The sequence below is a fragment of the Astatotilapia calliptera genome, chromosome 3 (assembly GCF_900246225.1).
Source record: "Astatotilapia calliptera chromosome 3, fAstCal1.2, whole genome shotgun sequence".
In the NCBI taxonomy this organism is placed as follows: domain Eukaryota; kingdom Metazoa; phylum Chordata; class Actinopteri; order Cichliformes; family Cichlidae; genus Astatotilapia; species Astatotilapia calliptera.
Genome location: NC_039304.1, coordinates 29656432 through 29677070, shown reverse-complemented (window position 1 = coordinate 29677070; position 20639 = coordinate 29656432). Strand labels below are relative to the sequence as shown.

Here is a 20639-nt window from a genome sequence, read left to right as displayed (position 1 = left end):
AGTGTCAGTTTAAAAGTCCAACCGGTGACAAATGAAAGCACAGCCAAAGTGCAGCAAGAGAGCAGGTGGAAAAACACGCAGCAAGGACATCGTGAGGTCCCGGTGACGAGTGTGATTTCTTTTTGAGAACATGGACGGTCAGTCGAGTTTACTTTATATCAAATACAATGAAACGAAACGAATATGAGTCTAAAGGAAATGTTTTGTTTGGACAAACTCTGAATTATTAGCTTCTGATAAACTGAAAAAGCTGAATGAATCATTTCATTGCTACAAATATTAGAGAGGGTCAGACTTGCTATTGGGAAGGCTGGAATGTTTGCAGTTGTCCAAGGGTCTTTTTGTCTGCTGTGAACAGTCAGTGTGATATGATGTAGAAACCATGCATATGTACTCTCTCTTCCTCTGTGCAGTCTCCATGATGCACAAGAGCACATTACAAAGACCCATGCATCTCTGGGCATCCAGCCTCTCTTTCTCTCTCGATGGTAACACACATTATAACTGTATCTGTACTTCTGTGCTCAGGTGCTCTCCTCCTTTCTACACTTTTATTTTAAGTGTAATTACCTTCTTCATTAGGTAGAATTAATCTGCAAAATCAGCAAACGAGTGTTTTAGAGTGGCCAGTCTGGCAAAGATGTGATAGAAAATTAGCAAACCATCAAATTCAAGTCAGCTTAAAGAACTCAGACATGCACTGGAACCTCTGGATCTTAAAGTACTCAAACAACAGCAGAGGCAACAAAACTTAGTGCATCTCTTTAGTTTTTGGTGTTGGTGTCATTTCAACATAATGTGGCTTCTGTAGCAGCAATTTCACGTCCTGTGCAGTGAAGTTCAAAGCTAATATGTCTAAAGAACGGAGAAAACAGAGGGTGACTTTGACTTTGAAAGGCTCTCTTGTAGCTGCCTTGGTTTTGAATATGAAAATGAATGTAACTACTGATCAAAGTCAGAAAAGGAAGCACTGAAAACAGGAACATGCTTTACATAACATAATGCAAAACAAGCTAAAAAGAGAACGAGAGGGGAAAAAGAAAAGGATTCATTCATCCAGTTTCTTCCGCTTATACAAATCAGGGGTGAGGCTGGAGCCTATCCCAGCTGTCATAGGGCAACAGACGGGACAGGTCACCAAACTCTCATAGGGGTAAAAACAAATCAGCTATTTAACTACAAAGACATAATTTATTCATCAAGTTAATGATGCCAGCCGTAATTGAATCTGATTACAGTGTGTACATTTCAGTACATTTCAGTGTGATCTGTAGTGAGCGTAGGGAGCAGGTGAAAGACAACCTGTTTAAGTGAGAGAAGAGGTGTATACAGTAGAATTATAAAATAACTTTGTGTCAATGTGACTGAACTGACTCACGTGCAGACATAGGAAAAAAGTGGAATGAATGTTTATTTAGAAGCACCAAGTGAGCTATATACAAATGTGCGAAAGTCAGGGGTTCCAGTGATCCATGAGATGGAGAGGAGAGGGACACTCCACTTCTGACCTCCCACACCACACTCCCAAACACTCATACTCAGGAATCCAGGGAGGAGAAACAAGGACGTTTCCAGGGAATCTATATACAATAAACAGATGAAGAGTTCAGAACTGGGAAATCACAGGGAAACACGAGAGAGGGTTAGAGCCGGGGCTACACTAAAGTGAGTCGTACAAAAACCCAGCGAGGAGAAGCTCTTTTTCATTGGCAGTGACCAGGTCGCACAAAGATGGGGACAAAATTAGAGAGGCGTGGCTGAAATGGTTTGGACATGTGCAGAAGGATCACATCATCACATACAAGGTCTTAAATTTATTGGTCCAATCATATCTTAAAGACCACATAGTACATAGTAATGTATCAACTCAGACTGCTCAGATTAGGCCTAAAACTTTCATCTATAATTGACTGAGACAGGACTCTCTTCCAGACACTAAACCAAGGCACAATGTACATTCCAAATTCCTTTAATTTTAAATATGTTTATATTGTCTATCCTGTAAAATAGTCAGATGTCTATTCATATTAATGTACAGAATTCACCTGCTTGCTGCTACTACTGCACATTCACCCAGTGTATATACTATATATATATATATATATATATAATGTTCTTCCTCTACACCCCCCCCCCAAATTTTTGCACATGTCGAGGAGCGTGTCAGGCCGCATTTCACTGTGTGTTATACTTGTATAACTATGCATGTGACAAATAAAGAACCTTGAACCTTGAAAACTTTCCTTTTTGCTAAAGGATATAGTGAGGGCTGGATCAGGTGACTCTAAATTTTCCCTTAGTTACGCTACAATAGGTCTAGGGATTCCCATGATGCACTGTTTCTTCTACAGTCACCCTTTTCACTTACTGTGTGTTTATACACCTCTCTGCATTTAATCTTTAGTTATTATTAATCTCTGGATCTCTTCCACAGTATGTGGTTTTTCCTGTCTTCCTTGTCTTACCCCAAACTGGTCGTGCCAGATGGTTTCTTCCTGTTAAAAGGGAGTTTTTCCTTCCCACTGTTGCCAAAGCAGTTAAGCAAAGGGGGGGTCATGTGATTATTTTCGCTTCTTTCTTTACCTTACAATATAAAGTGCCTTGAGGAAAATGTTGTTTTGATTTGGAGCTTTATAAAAAAAATTGAATTGAATTGAGGGATAATAGACAAAGAATGTTGACCATGGAGTTGTTAGGCAAGAGAAAAGAGGATAACCACAGATAAGATCTGTGGCTGTACAGTAGTGAAGGAGGACATGCAGAGAGTTGGTATAACAGAGGATGAAGCTAAGGTTAGGGCGAGATGGCATCATATGATCCGCTTAGGTGACCCCTAAAGGGAACAGGTGCTTGAAGAAGATTTCAAATACGTAACACATCCTTTTTCTGTATTTATAATTAGATAATACTTTTAATTATAGTATTCTAGAAGAGTAATACCATTTTTCTAGAGTCTTGACCTTCTCTTTTGCTAATCACAAATTTACTACAAGCATATTTAACTTTGCGTTACAACAAGGTGCTGGTCAAGATTTTTACATAAAAAATTAAAGAAAAATTGTGGGTTTTTTTATATTACTAAATTTCGATATGCACGATAGTTCTCTCATCCAAGATTGTAAAAACAAAAAGAAACAAACTATGAGGTCATCACTTTAGTTTGCTGCTGAGAAGCAAGTCCAGCAGGTGCAGGAACAAAACAAAAGGCGCAGTCACAACGTCCACAGGATCTGAGTAGTCGTGTGTCTCTGCGCTGATTTTGCTTTCAAAAACATGGATGGTAAGTTGCAGTTATAATCATGTATTGATAATTAACAAAAACATGGGAAACAGAAAGGAAGAAACTTCTCTACAACCAGCTGAAAGTGATTGTTTTTCTCAGTCAAGGTTATCTACTCCACTCAATACCTAAAGTAGTTGTGTAAACATTACCTAATATATTTAAGGCTGTAAATCTGAATATTATAGCAGAATAATATGGAGTATATACTTGCTAGACGTAATAATTCTAAATTATTTGGTTGGTATCCACCATCTGAACAGCTAGATCTGAACTGTGCACAACAGTCAAAGAAATGAACATTCTTTCTACTGTACCACGATGTATTTTTAAGCCAATTACTGACTGGTTTGTGAACTTCATGCAGTTTTATTTACATTTAAAAGAAAGCAGACACGTCCATCATTTGCAGCTATAGCTTGTATATGTTGTCATAAATGTTTTGACTTTACTGTTTATTTTTGATGCACTGTTTAGACAGAACAATAGATAAATAACTGACACTGAATCATTACTGTTTTATAGAGTCAGCAAGAAGGATTGTGGTCCTGGGAAAAACTGGAGCTGGAAAGAGCAGTTTTGCAAACACCCTGTGTGGACAGCCTGTGTTTGAAGTAAATCATACTCCCTCATCTGGAACACAGAAATGTCAGGCAAAGTTCATGTCAGTCAGTGGAAGAATGGTACTCTTTATTGACACTCCTGGATTTATTGACACAAAAAAGTCTGAGGAGGAGATGAAGTCTGAAATAGTGAGCTGTATCACAGAATGTGCTCCTGGTCCTCATGTGTTTCTCATTGTTCTCAAGGTGGAGAAATACACAGAGCATGGAAAGGGTGTGATAGACAAAATGAACCAATATTTCTCAGATGAAGCTCTTAGATTTACTATAATAATCTTTACTCATGGTGACCAGCTTCCTGAGGAAATGAAGATTGAAGAGTTTGTTAATGAAAGTGAAGCTCTGAGCGATCTGATCAAGAAGTGTGGCGGCCGCTGCCACGTCATTGATAACAAATACTGGAAGAACAACCAGGGAGATGAATACAGGAACAACCAGTACCAGGTGGCAGAATTACTCAAAACCATTGACAAGATTATTGAGGCAAACAAAGGAGGCTGCTTCACCAATGAGATGCTGCAAGGAGTGAAGAAAGATATTCAACAAGAGGAAGGTCGCATCAAACAGTCATCTCCAAACTTAACAGAAGAGGAAACTGCAGCAAAGGAAAAACAATCTGTGTTTGACAATCTGATGCTTAAAGCTGCAGGAGTTAGAGTAGGAGCTCTACTGGGTGCACTCCTTGGTGGAGCAATAAAATTAATGACAGAAGAAAGAAGTCTAGGTTTAGCAGTAGGAGCAGCATTCGGAAAAGCAGCAGGAGTAGCTGCAGCAAAAGGAATAATGTCAGACACATCAACAGCATCTGGCTCATCTGTCACAATTCCTGCTGGGTCTGCTGAGCCAGCAGCTGAATAGCATCAGTAACATTGGTTTGAAACAGATAATAGAGCTGACACACAAACTACAGCACTAAACCAATTTTTTTAAATGTATGAAAGGGTTAGAAATTAAATATCAGAATTTTTGCATCCTCTGTTAAGCTCTCAATAAAGTACCTTTAATATCCACAGATGCACAGGATCCACGTATATTGCTAGATAACTGGGCACAACTACTCACATTCACTTTTACAAGCTGCCATCAGAGAGTCATTATTAAATCTATAGAATGGGAAGTTTTGGAATCTTTTTGTTCATCATGATTCGATTTCTGTATTTGCATGGCATAAAGTTTCTTAAGAGTTTTTGTTGAAGACTTAGTGTTAACATATAAATGAAGCAACGTATGCTTAATATAATGTGTGAATTTTCCCATTATGCTAATACAGTCTTTATGTTCCAGTTTATATTTCAAACTTTACCCATGAATATGTCCATTACTCCAGCTTAAAAACATTTCTTTAATAGATCTATAACTGTCAAATAAGTTTTGCTTCTGTTTTGTGATGGTTTCTTTGTTGCAAATGTTCACTAATAAAACAGCTAATTTTATCACATGTAATCAAGTGTCTTGAATTTTTCTTAACAGATTTCATTTATTAGCTGAATAGCCTCATGTTAATGATGAGCAGTAAGTAACAGATTCAGTTACTTACATTTCAATTAAATAATTCATCTGTTATTTTCTTTTAAAAAAAACAGATATCAGCTTAAGTCAACTTTACTGTAACCTCAATTTAATGCTTTTAAGTGGTGCTCATGTTGCCAGACTACTATCAAAGTTTCACATATTGAAAAATGCAACAAAAAATGAGACTAAATAAATCAAAACAAAATGCAGACTGTGGTATTCTAGGAATATCGATCGAAACTTTAAAAAAATATATATATAGTTCACAAAACAAGAGAACCTATGCAGTCAGTAGCATTAAAGAAACGTGTGAAGGCCTATATAAAAATAATTCATAAACAGTGGTCCATCGCTATATCGCAGTTCAGCTTGCGTCCTGATTGGCTGTAGACCATTGTCAATCAATCTCATGCTATGTCTCCTGTACAGTACACAATGTGTTGAGCTTCGATCACTAGCAGTGTGACACTGAAGTGCTGTATTGTATGTTTGTAAGTTTTCTCCCCAACAAACACAACAATGTCGACAAAACATCATCACCTGCGGGCGGAGTTATTTTTATACAAGATTTGAACTTTGAGAGTGTTTAAACAAGAGAGAAAAATGTGAAAATGTCCATGCCTGTCTGAGAAAAGTGTATAAAGTGTGTAGTGAGGGGTTTTAAAGCCTTACAACATCTGTAATAATTATAAAACATAAAGTTGGCTACTTTGCGGATTTCACTTATCACAGGTTATTTTTATAACGTAACTCCTGTGATATACGAGGGACCACTGTAACAGAAATAAATTCCACTTTCCTGAAGAATAGAAATAAAAATATTAAAACATCCCTAAGGGCAATGAAATACAGCTTAACTTTTTCTTTCCTCTTGCATCATGATCTTTTTGTGTCATGTAGTCATTTATTATCTTTATCTCTACGTTGCAGCACTTTGGATTATTATATGTAAATATACAGGGAGTGCAGAATTATTAGGCAAATGAGTATTTTGTCCACATCATCCTCTTCATGCATGTTGTCTTACTCCAAGCTGTATAGGCTCGAAAGCCTACTACCAATTAAGCATATTAGGTGATGTGCATCTCTGTAATGAGAAGGGGTGTGGTCTAATGACATCAACACCCTATATCAGGTGTGCATAATTATTAGGCAACGTCCTTTCCTTTGGTAAAATGGGTCAAAAGAAGGACTTGACAGGCTCAGAAAAGTCAAAAATAATGAGATATCTTGCAGAGGGATGCAGCAGTCTCAAAATTGCAAAGCTTCTGAAGCGTGATCATCGAACAATCAAGAGTTTCATTCAAAATAGTCAACAGGGTCGCAAGAAGCGTGTGGAAAAACCAAGGCGCAAAATAACTGCCCATGAACTGAGAAAAGTCAAGCGTGCAGCTGCCAAGATGCCACTTGCCACCAGTTTGGCCATATTTCAGAGCTGCAACATCACTGGAGTGCCCAAAAGCACAAGGTGTGCAATACTCAGAGACATGGCCAAGGTAAGAAAGGCTGAAAGACGACCACCACTGAACAAGACACACAAGCTGAAACGTCAAGACTGGGCCAAGAAATATCTCAAGACTGGTTTTTCTAAGGTTTTATGGACTGATGCAATGAGAGTGAGTCTTGATGGGCCAGATGGATGGGCCCGTGGCTGGATTGGTAAAGGGCAGAGAGCTCCAGTCCGACTCAGACGCCAGCAAGGTGGAGGTGGAGTACTGGTTTGGGCTGGTATCATCAAAGATGAGCTTGTGGGGCCTTTTCGGGTTGAGGATGGAGTCAAGCTCAACTCCCAGTCCTACTGCCAGTTTCTGGAAGACACCTTCTTCAAGCAGTGGTACAGGAAGAAGTCTGCATCCTTCAAGAAAAACATGATTTTCATGCAGGACAATGCTCCATCACACGCGTCCAAGTACTCCACAGCGTGGCTGGCAAGAAAGGGTATAAAAGAAGAGAAACTAATGACATGGCCTCCTTGTTCACCTGATCTGAACCCCATTGAGAACCTGTGGTCCATCATCAAATGTGAGATTTACAAGGAGGGAAAACAGTACACCTCTCTGAACAGTGTCTGGGAGGCTGTGGTTGCTGCTGCACACAATGTTGATGGTGAACAGATCAAAACACTGACAGAATCCATGGATGGCAGGCTTTTGAGTGTCCTTGCAAAGAAAGGTGGCTATATTGGTCGCTGATTTGTTTTTGTTTTGTTTTTGAATGTCAGAAATGTATATTTGTGAATGTGGAGATGTTATATTGGTTTCACTGGTAGGAATGAATAATTGAAATGGGTATATATTTGTTTTTTGTTAAGTTGCCTAATAATTATGCACAGTAATAGTCACCTGCACCCACAGATATCCCCCTAAAATAGCTAAAACTAAAAACAAACTAAAAACTACTTCCAAAAACATTCAGCTTTGATATTAATGAGTTTTTTGGGTTCATTGAGAACATGGTTGTTGTTCAATAATAAAATTATTCCTCAAAAATACAACTTGCCTAATAATTCTGCTCTCCCTGTACAGTGTGCGCAGTGTGTTGTTCGCTTCTTTTGGCTAAAACCCAGATAACAACTTAGATAGATAGCAGAAGCGAAGCACAAGTCAAGTCACAGTACAAGAACAAAAGCAAACAACTCACTGCAGAGACACATCATGAGCCAGACTGTATTTTTGACACACTTTCCTCAGCATGGAGGGGACAAGTAACTTTTAAATAGACATTACTCCAAAAATATGATTTTTTTTGTCATTCAAAATCCTAAGCTGTGACCTGTTTTTTAAATCAGCTGAGTTCATTTCAAGAGCTATTTCCTTATTAAAAAAAATCTTGGTTCTCTAAGCTTTATTAATCTTATAAATACAAGCAAGGCTTTTGGTTATATAGGGTTGTTTGGTGACACATGGCTTGCAAAGTAGTACTGCATTAAGGTAGTTCATGCTTTTCTTTTAATATCTCAAACATGCTTTAAATTTAGTTGTGTCACAAGAAATCCTTCATGTGTAGCTGTGGTTGGCAGAAAGGAAGTGGACCCAAATGCAGAATTCAAATACAAAACATAAACTTAAGGCGACAGCTTTATTGCTGGGGAAAACTGTCCAAACATAAGCTAACAAAAAACAAAGTATAATGGAAACTAGAAACAAAAACACTGAAAAATAACAGCTCAAACACCAGGAAACAAGAAATATGGAGCTAACGCTTGAACTCTTTAACACAGGGAGACTCACACACATGAGGAGGTACAACACAACAAAGGGCAAAGGAAAACACAGGGTTTAAATATACAAGTCAGTAATGAGGAAATGGGAAACAGGAGCAAAACACAGCTGGGATTCTTTAGACATAACGAGACAAGGGAAGGAAAACTAGACACCACGACACAGGGCATGGGACTGTCAAATTAAAACGAGAAATAACACGAACATCAAACCAGGTACACATGACACTACACAGGGAACACAAGGGAGGCATTCAGACAAAACCTAAAGGCTGGGAAATCACAGCGGTCCTGAAGAATAAGTAAAGAACGTGAAAACATGACAAAAGACAAAACTATGAAAGCCCCACAAAATCCCAGAACACTGAATAAACAAAACTTAAACACGGAGTCACCCGACTCCAGAGCATGACAGAAATAAGTATGTTTGTTGGGTATGTAATACATTACAAGTAAAAGTAATCTAGAAACAATTAGGATTTACAATAAATCTATTTTGTAAAAACATACAAAATAGATTTATTGCATGACAATGTTCATGCAAAATTTTGCTGAGACAGGGCCATCCTTTATATATAATATGTCCACTATGTCCAAGACACGCATTCTGAAGTTGCAGTAACATCGGAGGGAGCTTCTTTATTTCAAACCAAAATTTAAAAATGGGAAAATTGTGGGAAAGCATTAAACAGAAATTATTCACATGTACATGTATATACATATTACCCACCCAGTTTAATAGTTTCTGATGATTAAGGACCGTTGAATGTGCTTAACATGCATTTTGTTTACTACTGATTTCTTGTGTAAATTAGACACGGTGGTCTGGCATGTCTATACTTTGCTGTGATACTGAGTTGATACATTTTTGATCTGAAATCTGATAATTGATCAGAGATGAAAATCAGATGTAATGAGTTAATCTGATTTTTTCATCTATTCATTTTTTCTTCCAGTGACAAAGACAAGGAGAATTGTCCTGCTGGGAAAAACTGGAACTGGGAAAAGCAGTCTGGCTAATACCATATTTGGCGAGACCAGATTGAAGATTAATCATTTTAATGACTCAAACGCATGTTTGTCTCAGAGCGAGACCAAGACTGTTGATGGAAGAAGCCTGACTTTAATTGACACTCCTGGTTTCTTTGACCCAAGCAGGTCTGAGAAGTTGGAGCATGAGATGTTGAGCTGTATTACAGAGTGTGCTCCGGGTCCTCATGCTTTTCTCATTGTGCTCAAAGCAGAGAAATTCACAGAGCACGAAAAGGCTGTCATCGCACAATTATGTGAATATTTCTCTGAAGATGTTCTTAAATACACTGCAGTGGTTTTTACTCATGGTGACCAGCTCCCTGAAGGAATGAAGATCAAGGATTTTGTTAATGAAAGTGAAGCTCTGAGTGATCTGGTGAGGAAGTGTGGGAGTCGGTGCCATGTCATTGACAATAAATACTGGAAGAACAACCAGGAAGATGAATATAGAAGCAACAAGTTCCAGGTGGCAGAGCTGCTCAATAGCATAGAAGATATAGTGACAGAAAACAATGGAGGATACTACACTAATGAAAAGCTCCAAACACTGGAGACAGAAATACAAAAAGAGGAAAATCGGGTTAGAAAGTCATCAGAAAATCTGTCACAGGAAGAGATTAGAAAGCAGGCTAAAGTTAACATCATTAAGAGACACATGGAAAATGCACAAAAATCATGGCTTAAATATTTTGTGGGTTTTGCAATCATCACAGGATTATTTGCAATTGTCTCAGCTTTGTTGATCAAATCGAAGTTTGGTAAGGTATTAACAGAAGTGCCAGCTTATGTGGTAGAACAAATACCAGAGAAAACCCCAATTCCAGTTAATCCAGTCCCTGTCCCAGTTCCATCTGTTCCATCTATTCCCGTTCCGTCTCTTCCTGTGTCATCTGAATCATTCCCCATTCCAGTCCCAGTACCTTCTGAAGAGGACGTTGTGGGGGGTTTTGAGGCCATTTGGAATAGACTTCATGTTTTGTATGAGAGAATATTCAATCCCTGGAGTCCATTTGAATAAACACTGACGCACAGACAGATAATAAAACAGCTTAATCATCATATATTGTCCTTTAAATCTTACATAAAAATAGCATTAATCTGTGTGGCTAAACCATGAGATTAAAATACTTTTATTTTGGCCGATTTTAAATCTTCATGGAAAGTATAAATGTGTTTCTTTTTTTGTAATATCCTAAAAATGTTGAGTAAATAAAAGATAGTGGTCATATATTAAAACATGTATAGTAAAAAATAAATGGGTGTTACTTGATTATAATCTGAAATTGCTTGATCAGAAGTTCTTCTTAGCTTTGTGATGTTTTAACGCTTTTACATGCAGCAGTACCAGCACTATTTTACCTGTTAAACCTGTATGATGTCTTCTGCAGCTCAAGAAGACCTTTACATAATCATATAAATGTACTGTACATCTATAAAACAGGTGTTTTTTTTATTATGTGACTCTCCTTGTGCTTCTTTATGGGTCCATGTGTATATTGTTTAATTCATTGATAACAATTCCAATCAAAAGACAATCGTCTGTGTATAAATGGATGCACAGTTTTTCATGTGAGGTTTTCCCTCAATATGCCAAACAGCTCTATGTATTAAACTAAGTAATATGTTTGTCATGGGATCATTTCCTTATGATGGAGCTTCCCAAAGTGTGGGGCCCGCCCCCCCAGGGGGGCGCAAAGCAATTGCAAGGGGGGCGCGGTGTGAAAAGGGGAAAAAAACAAACAAAAAAAAAAAAACGCTTGGACACTGCTAGCACGGGGCGCCCACACAAACGCAGTGCAGGAGATGAAGCATAGCTGAATATGTTTCCAAACCAACTTCATTCTAAGCCAAAGACTAGAAAATATGGTGAAGCAAATCTGCCCTTTCCTATCTCCCCTGCAGAATTGCTTTTCCCTGCGTCGGGAGCACATGCTGGGTTCTTCAAATCACCGACAAACAGTATCCCACAGTTTTTTATGTTTTTGAACCCATTTTGCACAGAGAGGCATTTTTTGAAACATGTATTGATATCAATGTTGAATATTATTACACAGGAAAAAAAAACAACTACAGGTAAAATAATTACACCGTGATGACTGTGCCTTTCTAAATGGAGGGACATTTTTCTTGTCAAACAAAGGGGGGCCTAGCAAAAAAAGTTTGGGAACCACTGCCTTATGACAATGACAGCATTTTATTTCAATGTATCAGTTTGCTGCCTCACTTTCACTCACTAAAGCACAGCTGTTGTTGATTGGAGCATAAAAGTAATAAAACATAATTTTATGTAAACTTATTCACTTTCCATTCCATTTTCTTAGACACAGACAGACTTTGTCATTCAAGGTAACACGGTGTAGCGTACATAAGAATGAGACTTGTTCCATTGGCTCCAAGTGTGCAAAAGTATAAGCTGACTGTTTAAAATCGCAAATGCTGTCAGGAGCCAATGCAGCCACAGCTGGAAAATCAAAGGAGCGTACTAGGCCAATAACAAGCTCCAAACAGTGAAGAGAAAAAATACAAAAAGAGTAAAAATCATTAAAAAGACATGAGAAAATCTGTCACGGGAAAAGATCAATCTTCAGATTATTGTCATTGATAATAAATACTGGAAGAATCCATTTAAATAAACAAAGATCCACAGCCAGATAATAAAACAGCTTAGTCATTATATATTGTCCTTTAAAGATAAAAAAAATACTGCCATTAATCTGTGTGAAATGACAGTGTAAACCCTCACATCATTATGCTGCCTATATGTATTCATCATATTTAAAACTTGTGAAGCCACCACTAACATCCTATTAGTGAGTTGCAAATACATTTCGTAGTAGTAAATGGGTTGCTACACAAAACATTTCTTACACTCAGAACACTTTATACAGCTTTCCTCATTCCCAAGCACTTTCTCCCAATGCAAATGCGCTTCTCTATCAACTTGGGGTCAGCGTTGTGTCCTACAATACTTTAGCATGCAGACTACAGCAGCAAGGCATTGAAACACCATCTTTCAGATTAGTAGATGATTAACCGAATCTACCTGAGCTACAGCCACCAATAACTAACTTGTAACTATTGTTATTTGACCACACCTGAGACTCAGCGCTGTGGCTGTTTCATTTTGTATTTGTACAGTTGCCAAATAGTTTGACCTTACCCAGAAACAAGTTACTCCACCCGAAATGTGGTATTAACATTCAACTGTCACTGTCTTGTCATTTTGACTGTGTTATGTTTCATATTCTTGAAGCTGTGAGCAGGAGTTCTAATGCTACATGGTGATGGTCTAATAGTACTTTTTTCTTTTATAAGCACTTTTTTAGCATAAAAATCATGAAGTATTATGGATATCATGGAATAATTTAATGTTAATGTTATTTCTGTGACATAGAGTAACAATGACAACCATGTTAACTGGATGTGTTTTGAGTATTCTGGCAATTTACTGGAGAAAACTTTAAAGAATCAGGGCTGGTAAAACATGTAATAACTTTTTTATTTTTTTTTTATTTAAGACCATTCTTTAAAAATTTAAAAATAATAAATGCTGTGAAATGGATAAACAACATATATTTATGTATTTACGTGTTCTAGATGGACTTATCACACCACAGTGATCAAACAATCTCAGGTCAAATAGTAGTTTCTTTAAAACTGTAGCCTGAGGCCAGGATCACAGCGTGTCTCAGGACGCTGTTATCTTTGCTATTTCTTGCTAGACTTTCTGTTCCTCCTTGTGCTTGTTTTGATTATACATGAGACAGCATACTCCAAAAAAAAAAAAAAAACTATTTGAAAACAACATTTCACACTCCCATTCACACCTATGGGCAGGGCAATTTAGCATCATTAATCTAACCCCACTAACTGCATGTACCCAGAGAGACAGAAACACAGGAAAAACAAGGTAAGTGAATAAATAAAATACAATACCATAAACAATCTGGAAATTTTATATTGAAAATCTGAAAATGTACATAGTTGGAGTGGCTGTTAAAGTGTCTAGTTCTGTAGTGAGGCCGCGAATAATCAGGCTGGGATGTGTTAGCAATAAGCCCTGTCTCAGTCACTTATGGATGTGTGTGTGTGTGTGTGTGTGTGTGTGTGTGGTGGTGGTGGTGGTGGTGGTGGTGGGGGGGGGGGGGGGGGTCCTTTGGATTGCCTGGGGATAGAAGCTCCTCTCTCAGTTCTTGCCCGGATGATGCAGAACCTTCTGCCTGATTGCAGAACTTGGAACAGTTTGTTGCCAGGATGGGATGGGTCCTTCACCCACATAGCAAGCAGGTTTGGCCCGGATCTGGTGTCAAGCCGGCACTGCTGGCTGACTTCTGGCATGATAAGATGCATGTCATCCAGATATGGGCCAGGCCCGGCATAGATGGCACTGTGTATGTGATGGCATGCCACATCTTGCTCGATTGTGGTTTGGTTTATGTGGCCCAGCCCCATATAAAGCAGACCTGGCCGGGAGCCGTAATCAAGCTGGCACTTCTGACTGACTGGTGTCATGGCAGAGTATATGTCAACTAGATGTGTGACCTTGGTTTTGAATATGAAAATGAATGTAACTATTGATCAAAGTCAGAAAAGGAAGCACTGAAAACAGGAACATGCTTTACATAACATAATGCAAAACAAGCTAAAAAAGAGAGCGAGAGGGGAAAAAGAAAAGGATTCATTTATCCAGTTTCTTCCGCTTATCCAAATCAGGGGTGAGGCTGGAGCCTATCCCAGCTGTCATAGGGCAACAGACTATGTGATCTGTAGTGAGCATAGGGAGCAGGTGAAAGGAAACCTATGTAATGGAGAGAAGAGATGTATATAGTAGAATCAAAAAATAGCTGTGTGAATGATAGGGAGACAGATATAATGGTAAAGTTTTCAAGGACTAACGCTGGTGATAGACTTAAAGATGATAAGATTTATATTAGCAGTGACCAAGATGGAGACATAGTTAGAGAGGCATGTGCAGAGGAAGGATCACATCATCACATACAAGGTCTTGAACAATAGGGCCCCATCTCATCTTAAAGACCACACAGTACTGTATTAGCAGTACCATTAGAGCACTTTGCTCTCACACTGCAGCCTTACTTGTTGTTCCTAGAGTATTTAAAAGTGAAATGGGAGGCAGAGCCTTTAGTTTTCAGGCCCCTCTTCTGTGGAACCAGCTTCCACTTTGGAATCAGGAGACAGGAACCCTCTCTACTTTTAAGACTAGGCTTAAAAATGTCCTTTTTGCTAAAGCATATAGTTAGAGCTGGATAATGTGAGCCTGAATCCTCCCTTAGTTATGCTTTAATAGGTCTAGGCTGCTGGGGGCTTCCCATAATGCACTGTTTCTTGTTCACTTACCCTTTTCACTCACTATGTGTTTATACAACTCTCTGCATTTAATCCTGAGTTAGTATTAATCTCTGTCTCTCTTCCACAATGTGTCCTTGTCCCATCTTCATTCCCTCATCCTCCCCAACTGGAAGGACAAGTCACACCATAGTGATCAAACAACTTTAGGTCATGAAGCAGTCTTTTAAAATTGTAGCCTGAGGCCAGGATGAAAGCATGTCTCAGGATCAGTGGTTATCTTGGCTATTTGTTGCTTCACTTCTTGTTCATGCTTGTGCTTGTTATTGTTATGCATGAGACAGCATGACCGTCTCACTAATTTCCCTCAAATGTAGCTTCTAGTTCATATTTAGCCCGCAGATCGAGATTGATTGTGACACTTGGAGTGGGTGTAAAATTGATTTAGTTAATAAAGCTTAAATGTGTTTTGAGCCATGAAAATTTTATATTTTTTCAGAAAAAATTAATAGTGCTACATTTATTTTAAAAAAGCAGCTGATTTCAAAGACATTGGATTCCATGCATTGATTGATTGTTTAATCTGCAGTTATGCATTAGTGAAGCATTACATGTGCATGTGCCAGTAAACTGTCAAGAGGGAATAAATGCATCAGTTTCTCCCATTTTTTAATTAAAACTCCCTTCTTTGTTTAAAACTTCTTTAACTAGGATGAGAAACAGAAACATTTTACCAGTCCCTTATTCAAACTCTGAATTGTCCTGTTTTTAAAGCACTGAGGGGATTTACTGAGCTGTTCAACACTATGTCAGAATCAGAATACTTTAATAATCCCTAAAGAAAGTATGTCTCAGTTCATTGTGCAGTCACAGTTATCAAAGTATCTGCTTCAAACAATTTTTTCATAAATATCTTTTATTTATAAATAGTTTTTATATTACATGTGGCTTTTGATTTTCAGCCCTGTTACTACTTATAAAATAAACAAAAAAAAATTGACACAGGTTAATGTGATGACCAGCTCTGATACATAAAATGTGAACAGTTATATAACGACATGCTGTGGGTTTGAATCGATTTGCAATCCCACAGCAAAAAAATATTCATGAGCATGAGCTGTTGCTCATTGTTTTGTGTAGTTAAGGTGTCAGTTAACAAGTCCAATTGGTGACAAACGAAAGCACAGCCAAAGTGCAGCAAGAGAGCAGGTGGAAAAACACGCAGCAAGGACATTGTGAGTTCCCGGTGACAAGTGTGATTTCTTTTTGAGAACATGGACGGTCAGTCAAGCTTACTTCATATCAAATACAATTAAAGGGTACAAATATGCATTTAAAGGAAATGTTTTATTAGCTTCTGATTAATTGAAAAACCTGAATGAATCAATTCATTGTTACAAAAATCCCTTGAGAGGGGCAGACTTGGTATTGGGGACACCTGGATGTTTTCAGTAGTCTGAGGGTCTTTTTGTCTGCTGTGAACAGTCAGTGTGATGTGATGTAGAAACCACATATGTGTACTCTCTCTTTCTCTGTTGAATCTCCATGATGCACAAGAGTGCATGACAAAGACCCATGTAACTCAATGCATGCAGCCTCTCTCAACAATCTGGTGTTTTGGAATGGGCAGTCTGACAAAGATGTGATAAGAAATTACCAAAGCTTCAAATTCCATATCTTTAGTATTTTGTGTTGGGGTCTTTTCAGCATAGTGTGGCTTCTGTAACAGCAATTTCAGTGCCTGTGCAGAGGAGTTCAAAGCTAATTTGCTCGAAAAACGAACAGAACAGAGGGTGACTTTGACTTTGGACATTGGAGTTGTGATCCTTTATGGTGATGAAGAAAAATACTGAGCTGGCATGTAAAAGGGCATTTATTCTTCCAGGACCTGAAACTGCGTAAAGCACCCCTCCGACAGCCAAACCCATCTGTTCTCTGATTGGATTGTTAAATTTGTGATTAACGTGACATTGACCAATCAGCTGAAAGGAAGAAAAATCGGATCAAAATTTGTATTTGTAAGTCCCATAGCCAGGGAAGCTGAGCGCAGAGTTTTACGCGTAGTTCTTTGCTTTGTATCTGTAAGCAGACCTTAACCAAAAAATTTATAACTCCTGCAAATATTTTTACAAACACAAATCTCTTTTACACACACACAAATTCTCATCTGTAGATGCACAAACATAACATTTTTACATATTTTGGTTTACACGGTTACAAAACTCGGTTCACAAATAAGCATTTGATTTACAAATACAAAATATTTATGACCACAGTTTGAGCCCATACTCATTAGTGTTTTTAGTGATGGACCTACACAAATTCAGCTGCATACACTTTGACCATATGTGACACAGACACCCTGCATATCATCTGTTCACACCATCGGTCGCAAAGTACAAACATAAAGTTTTGTCAATCAGGCAAATCCAGTTCAATTCATCCCTTAAACTGATTTAAGTGTTCTGTATACAAGAATGTTACTGGATGTGATTTTAAAATGTTGTCATACAGGTTATAGTCCCTCATCTGAGTCTCTCAGCTGCTGAAACCTGTTTCTACTACAACAATTCTGTTGAAAACAGTTTGTGCTACATTTAACATGCATGACCTATGTTCATTGTTTGTTTTTATTACAATTAAGAAACTGCACCTGTCCTATTAGTAAATTACCCACAGCTATATTATCTCTTATTATGAGACCTTGCTTTAACCTCCTAGGACCTGGCATCCACATATGTGGACATCATATTTTGGGTTGTCTAGACCAAAATACAAAATTTTGCTCTACAGGGGCCTGATGTACACTTACGAGGACATTATACTGGCAATGATCTATCAAAATTTAAAACGAATGTCCTCATATGTGGATCTCAGTTTTCGCAGAAAAAAAAATCAGGTTAAAAAAAAAAATCTAGTAATTCTTTGTTTTTACATTCATCAGGTCCCAATCAGCCCAAATATCAAAGAGAAATTAAAAATGCATGCCATGAAGGAGTTTGGGTCTTAGGGGATTAAATTCTAAACAATAAAACTCTCCTAGTCACTTTAAAGTCACCCACAACCTTGTTCTGCATTACAACTCTGAACTTCTGCATAACACACCCAATTGCACCCTCAGGCAGGGGCGTAATTTCCAGGGAGGTTAGGGGGGTTATGACCCCCCCCACCCAATAATCAGACCCAACCAATAAAATTATGAATTATCTTACATAAATAGGCTGTTGATGTTCTTTACTCATTTCTGTTATTACCCGCAAAATAGCTGCATATTTAATCATCTGGGATTTTACCCAGATTTATTTAATCTGGGTAAATAAATCCCCTAATGTTCAGCACAAAGTTACGCCGATGCCCTCAGATCTTCTTCTTCTGTCCACTTCACTACTCGTGCTTCAGTATGTTTTACAGTTGCAGTTGCCCCCACGTCTGGAACTTTCTTCTAACAGTTATCTTCAATATTGATCTTGGTCTCTAACTTCAAATCCCATCTTAAAACACGTCTCTTTAAACTATCAACTCTCATTGATAATTTCAAAAAACGTTTCTTGTTTTGAAAGGTACCTAAAATAAAATGTAGTATTTTTGGTATTGTTATTATTATTGTGGTAGTGGTACTAGTAGTCGTGTTAGTATTACTATTAGTAGTAGTTTGATTGATGAACAAACACATACAAAATTAATAAATTTCCCATCATCATCTCATCACTTATTGTAGTTAACAATTTATGGCCAGTAGGTTGGGCATAAGTGGTGAATATCATGAACATACTTGCTCAAAATACCCATTTTAACTTTAGGACTGCAAATGTAATAGCAGGCAATTTCATAGAAAATTCATTTACTCCAGGAAACACATAAACAAAACCATAACCAGGTTATGGTTATTCAGCAGCAAACCAACAAGACATTTTGAAATTGACTTCTACATCTCTTCATTTACACAGAGTGTTTCTTGTCTTCCAGCACTGACTTCAAAGAGGATTGTTCTACTCGGAAAAACTGGGGCTGGGAAAAGCAGCCTGGCCAACACCATACTGGGAGAGAATGTCTTCAACGTATGCCATTCACCCGTTTCTGAAATTAGTGTGCCCCGTTTAGTAATTGGGTCTGTAAATGGAAATAACATCAGTTTTATTGACACTCGTAGTATTTTTGACACAGGCATGTCTGAGCAATTACTCAGGGATGAGATAGTGAGGTGCATGACAGAGTGCGCTCCCGGACCTCATGCTTTTCTCATCGTCCTCAAAGTGGAGAAATTTACACAGCAGGAGCAAGATGTAATCAAAAGAATATGTCAAGATTTCTCTGAAGATGCTATGAAATACGCTGCCGTTGTCTTCACTCATGGCGACCAGCTCCCAGAGGGAACGAGAATCGAGGAATTCATCAGTCATAACAAAGAGCTCAGCAATCTGGTGGAGAAGTGTGGAGGCAGATGCCATGTTGTTGATAATAAATACTGGAAAAACAACAAAGAAGATGACTACAGGAGCAATCGGTTCCAAGTAGCAGAGATACTCAGGACAATAGACAAAATAAGTGAGGCAAACAATGGAAGCTGCTACACCAATGAGATGCTACAAACGATAGAAAGTGAACTACAGAAAGAGGAAGAGCTTATTAGACAGTCATCAGCAAACATGTCGGTTGAACAGATTGCAATTGAAGCTAAAAAGGGTGTGATGAACAAGCTGCTGATTATATTTGCAGGTACAGCAACAGGCGTATTGGTTGGAGCCTTTCTTGGTGTGGCAAAGATGGTCACATCAACTTTTTTGAATCTGCAGGTGCACACAGATGCAACAGTATCACTGGCTGCTATACAGAAAGGGTTAGAGGGAGGTCGGTTAGGATATGCTGCAGCTGAACAATCAGAAAGTGCATCGGAAGCCTTTCAGAAAGCTGCTAAAGCTGTCCTGGAACACACTGTTAAATAGTTGTTAGGATCATGACAACGACAGAGAGTGGAAAGCAAAGAGAGCAGAGAAAGGAGTGTTGTTTTCTTATGACTTGTGTAATTACGTTATAAGTAGTGATAGTGGCAGTAGAGGAACTATTGAGATATTTATTCAAGGAAAAATAGTGCTGACCAAACATAACTTTTCCTTGAATAAATGCTAAAAATGCTAGTTTTACTTGCAACAAACTAAGTGTTTGTTACTTGTAGATTTTAGCAAGTAGGGGTGAATGCTTTGATTTAAACTTGATTATGTCACATTATAATTCAAAGAATCACGTACATATTATATGGAAATGTATATATCCTTTTTCCTTCTTCCTTTTTTTTAGTAGTGCTTACAGAAATAAAAACTATTGATGAAACTTTGTAGTTTCTTACAGTGAACAACATTAATTCTACCTGGGTCTGGTTATATTAGGGATTTGGTATATGATAATGTAAACCTGACAGGACCTGACAGGACCCGCTTGTTGTTTTGCTTTTTATTTTTATGTTTCACATACACACACACACTTGTGGCACTATCCAATGTTTGCTGCCCTGGCTCCGGTGCTCCTCCAGCAGCAGCAGCCGTTTGTCTTTGGCCCCAGCCGCTACTGAAATAGGGACGGCATGATTAGAAGATGTTCAGAAGGGGAGGCCATGCCATTTTGGAAAATATACAAAATGCTGAAATGTTTGATTTAAAACATAAAACAA

At 38.1% G+C, this 20639-nt stretch overlaps 1 protein-coding gene across 1 annotated transcript; it reads left to right on the top strand.

Annotated features, from left to right (window-relative positions):
* Window positions 1-3273: 3273 nt before the first annotated feature.
* Window positions 3274-20028, top strand: LOC113014118 (GTPase IMAP family member 8-like). Its single transcript, XM_026155432.1, has 5 exons — window positions 3274-3280; window positions 3806-4635; window positions 9723-10247; window positions 11989-12013; window positions 18941-20028. Exons 1-5 carry the CDS (start codon window positions 3274-3276, stop codon window positions 19915-19917), a joined length of 2364 nt encoding a protein of 787 aa, XP_026011217.1. The 3' UTR covers window positions 19918-20028.
* The last annotated feature ends 611 nt before the right edge of the window (window positions 20029-20639 follow it).